The 13935-nt window shown below is 40.8% G+C and overlaps 1 protein-coding gene across 1 annotated transcript; it reads right to left on the bottom strand.

Annotated features, from left to right (window-relative positions):
• Positions 1-324: 324 nt before the first annotated feature.
• Positions 325-12162, bottom strand: LOC135894779 (amine sulfotransferase-like). The gene is made up of 6 exons (XM_065422873.1): positions 12015-12162; positions 10555-10763; positions 8607-8733; positions 4642-4736; positions 1859-2039; positions 325-449 (listed from the first exon to the last, which is right to left on the bottom strand). Exons 1-6 carry the CDS (start codon positions 12154-12156, stop codon positions 325-327), a joined length of 879 nt encoding a protein of 292 aa, XP_065278945.1. The 5' UTR covers positions 12157-12162.
• Positions 12163-13935: the final 1773 nt, after the last annotated feature.

The raw sequence follows: 13935 nt of genomic DNA, 5'->3' as shown, positions 1-13935 counted from the left end.
TGGATGTTTGGCTGCTGGCTGTTGGTGTCCAGGCTGTCAGCCACAGCCTCAGGGCAGTTAAGACACCCAGGTTTATAGGACATGTGGGGACACAACCTCTGACTGGCCTGGATTGCACTCCAGAACATGACAGTATGTAACACCTTTTCATAGCTTAGAACTGGGGTACTATGGTGATGTGCAAATACGTGTAAGAAGCAAACATTTTTGCAGGTTTAAAATCTTTAATTTGCACAGAATGATGGATTTTTATGAACACTGGAGACAAAAACGTATTTTCATTCTCTTTAGCGCACTTTCACCTCTTTCCAATTGGAAACCAGCCTATATGTCGTCATTAATATCCCAGCTGAACGTGGAAGACAGGTCTTTCATTTTCTCCTTAAAAACATTGTCAAACCTTTCGCTTTGTGCCACAGTCATTGTGTTCTTCCAGTCTCCAACGGTCCCTGGGGCAGGAGACACAGAAGAGGAATTGGTGGTTAGATGCTCTGCTGCCACTTGGACATTTTATTATAATTGGAATATCGCTTGTGCAGGTAAGAGGCTGTGAATGCTGCTAGTTGGGTGCAGTTCATTTTTTCCTCCATTCCTTCCTCTCTCATCTCCCCAGAACGTAGCTCTCTAGGGCTTTGGCGGTATATTTCCACTCCTGAAGGTGTGGGCAAACTACAGTAAAAAACACCCTCCTGTTTTTTTAAATTGAAGTTGTACATCTCATCTATCCTTCGCGGCACTAGAAATATACCCATTAGTGTCCATTTGATTACCTGGGCAAATGTTTTGATGTGACATGCACGTTACAGATGTCAGCAGCCTTATCAGAGAGTGCTGCCCCTCTGATAAAACACATGCCACTGGCAAAAACTGTGATTGTGTTCTTTGTGAAATGCAGCAGTGCCCCTGGGGAAAACCATAATGGCCCAAATTCATTCTCGGTCTAACTTTGACTGCAGTGTAACTATCTAGAAATACTGGGTCAAATTAATGTCACTAATTCTGTTTTAGGCACAGGTGGTTTTATACATCTCAGTTATCTTCCTATACTGATTTATTTCATTGCAAATTTTAGAAGAAAAATTGGCAATAGGAAGTAGTGACTGTTAAGAGAAATATGAGCTTCTCTGAACATACTTTTCATGCAATGCTGTACTTAACAGTAGGCAGTGGTTCTCTACCTTTTCCATACCAAAGTGCCCACTACCATCTATCTGAGTCCCGCTCCTATTCCGCAGTATCAGAAGGCCACAAACCCCTGACATCTATTCACGACTTTCCCATATAAGGGCTAAAACATGAAAAATACCCATCTCCTCTCAGCCACGAGAATTGTCCCCTAGATTTTATTTCTTTGGCTAATTTCATACTCTAAATAACCCCTGGAAGCTATAGAGACAAAATCAGTTCTGATGCCCACCATGTGTGAAGTTTCTCAGAAGCACTAGACAGAAATGCTTTCAGTTTTCTCTAATGTTAACGTTTTAATTTCCTTCCCTTTTACAAATGACACAAAATGAATGTTACCCTCCAAGAGACCTTATTGAACATTTTCATTTTTAAAAAATATTGACACTTTTTTCTCACAGATCAAAAGAAAGCTGCAGTACTTTGCTCGGCAAACATTTAAGATATTGCATTGAGCAAAGTAGCGCAGCTCTCTTTTAATCTGTGAGATGTGGTGTCTAATGCATTGTTCCACAGCAATACAACCTCACTCAACAGCCTTAGTGCCCCAAAGCCAATTGTTTCCTGGGGATGGAAAGTTGTGATTGGAAGTCCTAGGCAGCTAGCTTCAACACGTCCTGTGCCAGGATCTGCAGGATTAAATATTTATTAGATTTGGCTGCTTCTGCCTTACCTTTCCGAAGAAAATGTCCTTTGCCTCGTTCCAGGAGATTGCCTTGCATGGACTCATAGTTTGCCCTGGGATCAGTTTTCATTTTATCAAATGTAGCCTTTTCCACAACAGTGTCCAGCTCCTTTTCATTTAGCTGCTTTCCTAAGAATTTGCAGATTTTCAGCACAGCGCCTCTGAGATCCTGAAATGAACATTATTTCAAAGTAACAGTTTCCCAAATTAGGAAAATAAAAGAACTAAATAAATAAAATGATAGAGTAAAGGATAATGGGATACACCTCTACCCCGATATAACGCGACCCGATATAACACGAATTTGGATATAACGCTGTAAAGCAGTGCTCCGGGGGGAGCGGGGCTGCGCACTCTGGCGGATCAAAGCAAGTTCGATATAACGCAGTTTCACCTATAACACGGTAAGATTTTTTGGCTCCCAAGGACAGCGTTATATCTGGGTAGAGATGTACTTAAATAAAGGAAACTGAGCATAGGGATATAGCACTAAAGCATAAAGGTGATTTCTTATTTAGGATCTTCAGTCTTACTACATTACTTCATAAGCAAGATTTTAATTCACTGTAAGAGGCTACAGCAGCATTGAAAACTGACAAGTGAGTAGCAAGTTAAGCCATTGCAAATTCCTCCGTCATTAGCCAACCCATCCTCATGGCCTAATCAAGAGAGAAAAGGCTCATTTCTGTGACTGTGATTACAACTGCTAGCACCATGTAAGACAAGGGTTGTCATAATTTTCTGGCTATCTGTATTTTGGTCTGTCTTTGGCAACCTATTTTGGAAGCAGAAGGACCCCTGTTGTGTCCAGTTCTGGAGTCCACAATTCAAGAAGGATGTTGATAAACTGAAGAGGGTTCAGTGAATAGTCACAAGAATGATTAAAGCATTAGAAAACATGCCTTACAGTGACAGACTCAAAGAGCTCAGTGTATCAATGGCTATTAGCCAGGATGGGCAGGGATGGTGTCTCTAGCCTCTGTTGGCCAGAAGCTGGGAATGAGCAACAGGGAATGGATCACTTGATGATTACCTGTTCTATTCATTCCCCCTGGAGCACCTTGCATTGGCCTCTGTCAGAAGACAGGACACTGGGCTAGGTGGACCTTTGGTCTGACCCAGTATGGCCGTTCTTATGTTCTTATTTAATTTAACAAAGAGAAGGTTAAGAGGTGACTTGATTACCTACATGGGAAACAAATATTTATTAATGGATTCTTCAGTGTAGCAGAGAAAGATAACACAATCCAAGGGCTGGAAGTTGAAGCTAAACAAATTCAGACTGGAAATAAGGTTTACATTTTTAACAGCGAGGGTGGAACAATTTACCAAGGGTCATGGTGGATTCTCCATCACTGACAATTTTAAATCAAGATTGTATATTTGTCTAAAAGATCTGCTCTAGAAATTATTTTGGGGTAGTTCTATGGTCTGTGTTATACAGGAGGTTAGACAAGATGATCACAATGGCCCCTTCTGGCCTTGGAATCTATGAATATAAATATATCAGGAGTTGGACCCCTTAATGGGAAGGGTCTTTCCTTGCTTTGTTAATCAGCCTTGCTGCTATTATCTACATGCTTCCTGCTGAAGTCAGCAGAGAGGATGTTGCTGCATCTCTATTTATTTAGCTAAGAGGTGCACTCAGATACTTCAGACTTTGTTTATAAAGTGTGACTAAAATCAGTTTAAAATTGATTTAGTTCAACCAGAACAAACCCATGTAAGGACACTCAAAGTAGTTTAAATCTGACTTCTGCTAAGCTAGGTGAAGTTGTTAAGGAGTCAAAAGCTAGCTGAGCTGGTAGAAAAATAAAAAAAACTAGTTTCTAACAAAAATTGAAATTTTGAAGTGTTCTGTACTTTTCAAAGATTTCACATAGATATCTTTATTGAAAACATAAATATAGTTAATATATTTTATTTACTCAAAACCTAGTAGGTTTTGAGTAAATATTCTGAGTCCACACAGTCCCTTGGAAAGAAAATAGCCCTACTAAATGACATTTTGATAAAACATCTTTAGTTCTCAAAGCAGTTTGAGAAGTTCTAAAATGTAACAAAACCTCTCCTTTCCCTTTAGGATGCCTCGTGGGATGGGTTGTGTAGTTGCCATCCTGCTATGCAGAAAAGGAAATGAAGTAAAGCAAGATTATTATCTTTTCTAACTGTACTCACATGCAGCAGATATTCGTCACTAGGAAGCAAATGAAACCTCTTGTGACTGAGGCCTGGTCTACACTACCCGCCGGAATCGGCGGGTAGAAATCGACCTCTCGGGGATCGATTTATCGCGTCCCATCAGGACGCGACAATCGATCCCCGAATCGACGCTCTTACTCCACCAGCGAAGGTGGGAGTAAGAGCCGTCGACGGGAAGCCGCGGAGGTCGATTTTGCCGCCGTCCTCACAGCGGGGTAAGTCGGCTGCGATACGTCGAATTCTTAAATCGACCCCCCCCTGTAGTGTAGATGTAGCCTAAGTGAATTAGGCTTCTATGTGCTATTGAATGAATAGGAGTTAAGCGGCTAACTTACTTTGGTGCTTTTGAACATCTCACCCTACGGTTTTGATTTTTCCACCCTTACTCTCACTGAGAAGGACTCACATTGAAATCAATGAGACCAAAGTGCCTTTCTCGTTGATTTCACAGAGTCTCTTCACAGAGTAAAGTACAGCTCAATGTGAATAAAGGTGGCAAAATCAGACTGAAAATTGGAGGCATTGTATTTACTGTTTCTTTCAGATATAAAGTGATTGACTAGTCTCACCTTCTTCATCTCCTCAAAGGTAAGGAAGAGAATATTGAAGTCATCCCTGTGGGTGGACCAGCCTCTGACATGATCCAACCAGGAGCCAGCAAGTACTTATGAAGGAGAAAAATTATAGAAATAAACGTTAATGATCTCAAACAGAAAAACCATTCAGTCATTGACATTTTTGCATTCTAATACTCTCACAAGCATAGCTTCAGAATCGATGGATCAGACTTCCTTTTTTCAGCTTCTCTTCCCTCTGCTGTTGGGGGAAAATGTGGGCTCACAGAGATTTTATTCCAGTTCCTGTTTTTATTCACAGCCTTATACTGGATTATCTTTCACCGTAAACATGATATAAAGGCTAAGCCAAGTCCATTTTCTTATCTAGGGATCTGAGGACAAGTTTTGTTTTTTTCCAAAAACAGACCATTACATGATAACCAATACACATTCTACTTTTACCTCTAGCTTCCACTGGCACCACAGAATGGTACTTTCACCTAGCATATTTTCACTTTTATGTCCTGGATTATTTGTTTATAGATAATATTTTTCATTGCTTTTGATGGATTAGTGATCACAAACCTAGAATTAAATTGATAGATTCATAGATTAAAAGATTCTCTGGCCAGAAGGGACCATTGTGGTCATCTAGTCTGACTTCCTGTATAACGCAGGCCATAGAACTTCCCAAATAAATGCTAAACATATCTTTTAGAGTAACATCCATTCTTGATTTAAAAATTGTCAGTGATGGAGAATCCACCATGACCCTTGGTAAATTGTTACAGTGGCCAATTACTCTCACAGTTAAAGTTAGACTGGAAATAAGGCATAAATGTTTGTCTAGCTTCAACTGCCAGCCATTGAATTGTATTATACCTTTCTCTGCTAGATTGTTCCCCATATAGGTACTTATAGACTGTAATCAAGTCATCCCTTAAACTTCTCTTTGTTAAGCTAAACAGATTGAACTCCTTGAGTCTATTGCTAAAAGGCACATGTTCTACTCCATTAATCATTCTCACGGCTCTTCTCCGAGCCCTCTCCAATTTATCTGCACCCTTCCTCAATTGTGGGCACCAAAACTGGACACAGTATTCCAGCAGTGCCAAATATAGAAGCAAAATAACCATGTCAATGTTGATGCCCATGGTGAAACTAATCTCTTCCATTCCTCTCTGTCATTTGATACTACTTCCATCTACTCGATGATGTTATGATCAACTATTCTGCCCTCCCTTTCGAGGGTACTTTTTAAGGTCTCTTGGGCACCCTTATTTCCTAACCCAGTTGGTTTCCACTTGCCAGCTTCATGTGGGACTCTGTGTGTTGGCATCTGAAGCCCATGCCCCATATATGTCCAATACTTCCTTCTAATTCTAGTGGAAATAAGCTGCTGGCTGGTGATTTCTCAGATATATTTATTGGTGATGACGTCTCTCCATCCAATGTCCGGAATCTTTGTAGGCACTTATTTTCGAAGGCATCTAATTTTCTGTTCAACATTTTAGTAGATCTTTAGCTATCACAGCCATACGTTATCACGGAGATATTTGAGTTGAAAATTCTCAGTTTTGCTTTGGTGCTGTATATCTTTGATGTCCATGTGTTGTTGAGTTTAGTGAATTAGGTGGATGCTTTTCTTAACCTTGATGGCATATTATTCTTGATGTTCCTGTTGGCTAGAATGGTGCTGCCTAGGTAGATGAATTATTCCACTTTCTTGATGTTTTTGCCTTCTAATATGAAGTTACTGCTTGACATCTGAATTTCAAGGTTGTCTGTAACTGATTCTGAGCCATGTTTGACCTACAGATTTTGCCAAGTTGTCTTTCTCTGTTTGTAGCTTTTCCAGGGTATTGCTTAGTAGTGTCTCAGTCTAGGCTTCTAGGCTTTTGCCATCTGGGTACCAGGTTTTGTGTTACTAATATACTTCTTCATTAGCCTGTCTATGGCAATGCCAAACAACAGCAAAAATAAAATGCAGCCCTGTTTCACATATTTGTCCACAATGAACCACTCTGTTGTCAGGTTGTTCACTCTTATAGAGCAACCTTGCATCTCTGTATGTGGTCGGTATGGTGTTGATGGGTTTAGCTGGAATTTCGCAGGACTGAATAATATTCCACAATGTATGCCCATGCAGGCTGTCAAATACCTTTTGAAAGTAAATGATATCAATGATGAAGGAAACCTGAAATTCACAGACTTGTTCTTGGTGTCTGACTTAGTTCTTGCAAGCACCCTGATCCCTTCTAGAGACATACACAAAGAACCATGGAATCTGAGAGATGGCAAAACAAAAAAAGAAATCAATTGCATCTGCATCAGTTCAAGATTCACATCATCTGTCCAAGATGCAAGGGCACATCAAGCTACAGATGACAGGAGCAACCAAAATCTTTGCATTGCCAAACTGAAATTAAAACTGGGAAAGACCAACTTTAAACAGAAAGCGGCAAAGAAATCAATAATATGAAAACAAAAGTGTGCTCTGAGAAATTCCAACGCGAACTATGGAACAGATTTGGGGTGCTGACAGAGGCAGAGGAAGGTGAGATAGAGATTGGACCTGAAGAAAACTGCGCAGTGGTCTGAGACAACGTGATTCAAGCTGCAGCACTCATAGCCTGGTATCAGCACACACACAGAGCAAGGATTGGATAAGCCAAGAGACCTTGCATCTCAACAAGGAAAGAAAAGCACTGAAAGGAAAACTCCTGAATGCTAAGACAAACGAAATATTGGAAAAAGCAAAGGAAAAGTACAAGAAAACAGACAACGCAGTGAAAGGTGTGGACATTTCAAACAGGAAATGGGCCAAGAAAAAGCCAAGATGAAAAAAGGCTTACAACTGAGGTGTAACAGAAAGACAGATGGGCAGAGCATTTCAGACAAGTCCTCAACAGACTCAGTCCCAGCTCAACACCAGATAGTGATGAAACATGTGAACATAATCTACTTGGCATTAACATTGATGCAACAGAGATGTCAGCAATACAGGATGCAATTAAGAAGCTGAAAAACAACAAAATGGCAGGTGATGATCAAATCACAGCAGAAAAGCTAAAAGAACTTGACCCCACTACCCTAATAAAACTGACAGAACTGTTCTAAGTTCAGGAAGAAGAGACTCCTCCTGACAAGTGAAAACATGGAATCGTTGGCAGAGTACCTCAAAAGGGTGATCTCACTGACGGCAATAACTGGAGAGGAGTCACACTACTCTCTGTTGTAGGGGAAATCATCTGTAGTGTGGTTCTACACAGGACAAAAGAGGCAGTGGATTCAAAGCTTAGGGGAGAAGAGGCTGGATTCAGGCCCAAAAGATCCTATGCAGATGAGATAGTCTCACTAATTACCATAATAGAAGAATGTGTAGAATTTATTTTACTATGTACTTAAATTATCAGTGTGCCATAAGCTGCTTTAGTGAGAATGTTGCATTGTCAGAGATATTAAGAGAGAACTCAGGAGCTAGATAGATTACAGCTGAGTCTTTTGGCTCCTTGGAAGGTATAAGTAGTGGTTTGGAATTGCCGGATAGGCATAACAGTTGTGGAAAACTACTAAACCAGAAAATTAATATAAAACTACTTCTGTGTGTTCTTTGCATAGCGCTCATCCTCATCTCCTCACCTGTGTGATCTGAGCACCTAAGTGGAGTTGAAATGTATTGAAATCTTCATTGTTCGGTTTCAGAGCGAACACCCAATTGAGATACATGAGGCAGCTTGCACTTTATTGGTGCAATGCATGTGCCTGTGCAGCTCCCCTGGACTACCTTTGCACAAAATCTCTATTATGATTTGTGAATGATACTGCATTCACTGCAACCTTAGACCCCAGGTTGTGAGGTGGGGGCCAGGATTTTGACCAGTTCCTCCATCTAAGTAATTTATCCACTCAGATAGTTTATTCAGGCTGTGGTCAGTGAGCAGGGCTTAGCCTTTTAGCAGTAAATGAAACCTTACCTTTCCCAGCTAAAAACCTCTCCAGAAAAATATTAAAATCTGGTATTGTCTCAAGCATGACTGAAAGCTTGGAAAAATGAAAATAGGAAACCACAACATCCTTCGGGTTTCTGGCTACATAAATAACCTGCAAGGTAAAAAGAGTGACAGTCTCAGTTATATTAAAGGGACACAATTCACCTAAAAATCGGTGGTTTTATAAAATTGCTATTGCTGCAAGTAACGCTAAAATCATTATATCTGAAAAGGGTTAGAATAAGTACTTTAGTAAATAGTTTATCCTGATTTAAATGAATGGGATTTTTTGTGTGTCTTTGCCAGCATTTTCTGTACATTCCGTGGCACTATTGCGCTTCCTTACTTCTAAAGACCCTCATGCACATGTGTACTATATACAGGTGATAGTACCATTGACCTCAATGGGATTACTTACTGTTGTAAGGTTAGGAACATGAGTAAGTGTACTTAGAATCAGGTTTTCAAGTTTTTTCCAGTTGTTTACATGGGTCTTTCACACAGCAAGAGAGGAGCAAAAACATTTAAAAAATCATGGGAAATGTGATAATAAACCACACAAAAATTAACAGGGAGTGCAGTTGCAGGTGTACTATCTGAAAATGATTTGATTTTGAGTTCCTTTTAAATACAAACACTGTTAAGTAAGCAGTAGTTACTTATTTATGTGTAGTTTGGTATATTGATAAAGTATTTCAGTGAAAAAAATATCCTTAAAGGTGAATCATAGTAAGCCTGAACTTACTGCTCGTTCAAAAAAATTGCAGCTTGAGATATTTTTAGAGAATTGTAATGGATACAATGTTTAAAAAGTAATGCTAACATGCATTGCTGCACACCTCAACCAATTTCTCCAACAATTTGGAGCTGAGAATTACATAAGCCCTGTAAAATATACATAAGCAATACAAGATTTTCCAATGTCTGTAGTTAAAATTGTGCTATGTGCAGCTTAGGAGATGTTGTTGTTCCATTTACTTTTACTGTCCCTGTAACTGTAGGACTCTTTCTGCATGGGAAACGGGGCTGAGCTCTAAAGCAAATCAGGAGGAAGGTTCCTATGGATTGAGAGGTTGCACTGATGGAGCTCATGTGGTGCAAGCTCTGCACCACGCATCTGCTCATTTTATCATAGGTGTTACCGCAACAGAGATAAGGAAGCTGCAAGGGTGACAGGGAAGGGAGTCTCCTGGGGAAGTGGGTGCACAGCACATGCCACCTTTCATGGGAGATCCAGGTAGCAATGTAAGAGATTGGCATCGCTCCCACAAGGCAATTCTCACAGGCCAGCACCGCACACCTTCGGTGTGAATGACTCTCTGTTTAGATTAAGGAAAGCAACACAGCAGGGCGGGGCAGCCATCTCCATGAGAGAGAGCTCGGTGCGAATCCCTGACCCTGGGAGATCCTTCCTCTTGAGCTGCATCTGGCACAGTCCACACCCCTATCATTAGCAAGAAGTTTCCTGACGTTAAAAGATGCAGGAGACGTAAAACATGGATAACATAAGAGCTTACAGTTACATAGCTACATGCCCCACAACAACAAAAACACTGTAATTTACAATATAACATGCAGACTGTAATGATCATAACCCATCACTAACGCCCCTTTTAGGGGGAGCTGTCATGATGAGGAAGAAGCAGCTCCGTTTCAGAGGCCAAGAACAGCAGTTCCATGAAAAATGGGATCTCCACTGAAACTGGACACTGAAGTCCTGAGGTCTTGATTGAACTTGTTTTCCCCCCTTTGGCTGGGTCTAGGGACATGGAATGGGGCTTTGGAGGAAGTGAGCCCCATCCCCATGCAGGGGAGATTTGCTTTTGGAAGGGTTGTTGTGGGAGGACAGACAGTCTGGCCCAGAGGATTTAGACTGATTTATTGGTGAAAGCTACCAGTTTTCCTGAGTAATTGTAAAAATAGTATCACCTACTTTTGCTCTCCTGTTCCTCAGATCTCTTGGAACTAAATAGTAAGGCAGGTGAGTAGCAAAGAGACGAGGTGATAGACGATGGACATAATCCATATTATGTATGTTATACTCCAGCCATGGGACCCTGTCTATTATTTCCATATTTTCTGTTCCATCTCGATGGCCTTCATGATAAATGAAGCTCAAAATATTCTGAGTCCACACAGTTCCTTGGAAAGAAAATAGCCTTATTTGAAACAGCTTTGATGCTAATTTTATTTGTAATGTCATGTAATAATCTGCCATAAATCACAATCTCTTCAAAACTGTGTCTCATTTCACATTATAAATGAAGTACAAAAAATTGTGTTAAAGGGAGTCCATTAATGCAACAGGGATGGGAATCCAAACAGCATTATATTTTTGTACATTTTAGTTTTAAAAACCCCATATCTATCTATCTATCTATCTATGTGCTGGTCAATAACTAAATCTTTAAATATTTTTACCTAGGGTATTCAGGTTCCCCATGGAAACGGTGATTACTACGGGTGACCAGATGTCCCGATTTTATAAGGACAGTCCCGATTTTGGGGGCTTTTTTTAATATGGGCTCCTATTACCCCGACCCAATTTTTCACATTTGCTGTCTGGTCACCCTAATTACTACAGACTATTTTCCTCCCTCTTATGTACCCTCAGTGCTGCCACATGACTGTCCAGTACAGTAATAGCCAGTGGATTCACTGGCCCTATCCAAAGCACCCTGTATACTGTTGTTCTGAGAGTTTAAGTACCCCTATTCCACCCCCGCAGTGGAAGAACACCAGTGCTACTTCAGACCTCATGGAGAAGGCTCACATTGGTCTCTCCTTTCTGTGCATGTTACATGACATCTTATTTTTTGGCAGTAGAGATGGCTGTTTCAGTGCAGTCTGAGGTTTTGTATTTGTGTGAAAATTCATTAGTCTGAGCATTCACACCACCTTCCCCTTCCATGAATTTACTGTTTCCAAAATATTGCTGACATAAATATTTACACAAAGGTGAATAAGAATAGCTGTCTATTACAGAAACAAATAGATATTTGTGAACACCTTTTGGCAATATTTGCCCAGTTCAAATATACTTTGCAGATTATAACAAGGAAGCTTATGTCCAAATAAATCTGTTAATCTTTAAGGTGCCACCGGACTCCTTGTTGTTTTTGTGGATACAGACTAACACGGCTACCCCCTGATACTTTGCAAATTAACACTTAGAGGTAACCTTCTGCCATTGCTTAAACATAGGGATGAAACTGAGATAATGTCTCCAATAAAATGTTGGCAGGTAAAAGATTTTAAACTGCTACCACGAAAATAGGTCAGAATGGTGGTCAAGAAGCGGGGGGGGGGGGGGGGGAGGGGGGAGGGTCAATTAAGGTTAAAGACAAAAGTCAGATATGATTTTCCTAAAGGAAATCAAGCAATCAGTCTTACCTGATTTTGGATAAGTAACAATAAATACATCACTGTCTCTGATTTCAAAATCCTCCAGTGAATCTATGTATTCAGGTGTAACAAGGTCTGGTTGGAAATTAAATCCTTTATGTTTGAACACAAATTCTTCTGATGGCTCCATTGTTAATTCAGTTTCACTCCTATGTCAAGAATCTGCAGGTTAGAAAACATAATTTAATATCATTTTTATTTTGGTGTTATCTATCCTTCAGGAAAAAAAATTCACTACAACATAAAAGAGATCCCTTTTTGATAGCAAAATGTATATTAACAAAAACAGCAAACTGAATGACAGTATAGAAATGGCACTTTTAGGGACTGGCATGAGAACAGAATATCTTTTTCAGCTAAAAGTGCTGTGTAATACATTGTCTTTGAGTTATTTACTTGTACAAGTGTCTGGTATTGTTAGGCGCTAATACTGCTTTAATGAATTATCTAACTTCACAGAATCTATGTAATGGGCACTTAAAATCAGAGCTACTCAAGGAGCTCACCACAAAACCCAGTGCTTTCTATGAGCTATGACTTAGTCCCTGTGCACAACCAGAGGCTGCATTCCCATTAATTTTGTGGCTGGTATTTTGTTCACCCCATCATATTATTTCTGATTCTCTCTCTCCTATTTCCCTGTTTAATATATTTCTCCCAGTCCCTCTTGTCTAGTAACATAAGTTCAGCCAAATAGGAGGGAGGGAGAGGAAGTTTATTTCCTCTCAAGAGTTTTCTTTGATAATTTTATTTTTGGCCACTATGATTTACAGGTTAAGAATCTAATAAAATAGTGACATCATGCCACATATGTGCCTGTGGAGCATATTGGCTACCAGGCCGGCCTTACCATGAGGCGAACTGAGGCAGCCGCCTCAGGTGCCAGACTGTGGCGGGGGTGGGGGCGCCACTAGGACTCAGAGTGTAGAAAATTGTGTCTGCTGGTGTATATGTATTCTCTCTGCTCTAGATGCACAGAGATGGTGGAGTGCTGAGGTAAAGGAAGGAGGGCACAAGAGACATAATAGGCAGGCAGGCAGGAGAAAAGGTGAGAGGGAATAACAGAAAGCAGCAGGAGCTGCAGGGAGAGAGAGGAGGAGGAGGAGCCTCTTATGTACCTTTCTAGCACCCCCAGGAGCCTGGACTGATTAACAACAGCTCCTCAGGGAGCTTCCTGTTTCCTGCTGCTTCCCTGAACCGACTTGAGGAGAACAGGCAGTCAACTGAAGTAGTAAAAGTCAGTTAGGCCCTTAAGACACTGATACCTTCCCTCACTCAGGCCCTGCTACAAGCCTGCTTATTTGTCCCCTTCAATTGAGTGTTGAGAGCCACTATAGCTGGCACAGAACAGCAGTCATGAGTGAAAGAAGAAAACACCCCTCTGGGGCAGCATTCAGAAAAAGAAAGTCAAGGAAGCTTTTCTATCTAAGCAGGAAGGAGCTCTCCTGAGATACATAGACACAAATGTTCACGGTGAGCCTTCCGCCCCCAGTGAGGATGTGAGTGGTGAGGAGATGCCTGATCTTCCAGTTAGTCAGAGTGCAGGTGACCTGGCAGCTACTGCAGCATCCATATCTCCATCTCAAATGGATGTAACCATGCATATTCCTGAAGAAAAGTGTAGATCAGAGAAGAGAGTGTGGTGGAGGCGCAAGAAACAGCTGCTGCTGAGTTTAGTTCCTTAAGTCTAGATGATCCAGGACTGTGGACCCACTTGAGCAGTAGCCTGGGGGGCTTCCTTGTACTGCATGGGCCACAGCAAGTGAAAAACTTCATGTTCCCCAAAGACAATGAAAATAGAAGTTTCCATCCAACACATTACTGGTATGATGTGATCCCCAATGGTGACAAAGTGGAGAGGCAATGGCTTATGTACTCAAAAACCCAGAATGCTGCATACTGTTTTTGT

This window comes from Emys orbicularis (genome assembly GCF_028017835.1).
Source record: "Emys orbicularis isolate rEmyOrb1 chromosome 3 unlocalized genomic scaffold, rEmyOrb1.hap1 SUPER_3_unloc_2, whole genome shotgun sequence".
In the NCBI taxonomy this organism is placed as follows: Eukaryota; Metazoa; Chordata; order Testudines; family Emydidae; genus Emys; species Emys orbicularis.
The sequence above is the reverse complement of the archived record's forward strand: the minus strand, read 5'-3'. Positions and strand labels throughout refer to the sequence as shown.

Excerpts from the sequence above, each read along its gene's own strand:
- LOC135894779 (XM_065422873.1), bottom strand. The coding sequence starts at position 12,156 with ATGGAGCCATCAGAAGAATTTGTGTTCAAACATAAAGGATTTAATTTC. Across the intron at positions 2,040-4,641 it reads CCTTTGAGGAGATGAAGAAG|GATCTCAGAGGCGCTGTGCT; the intron begins GTGAGACTAGTC and ends TGTTCATTTCAG. Across the intron at positions 450-1,858 it reads AGGACATTTTCTTCGGAAAG|GGACCGTTGGAGACTGGAAG; the intron begins GTAAGGCAGAAG and ends CTCCTGCCCCAG.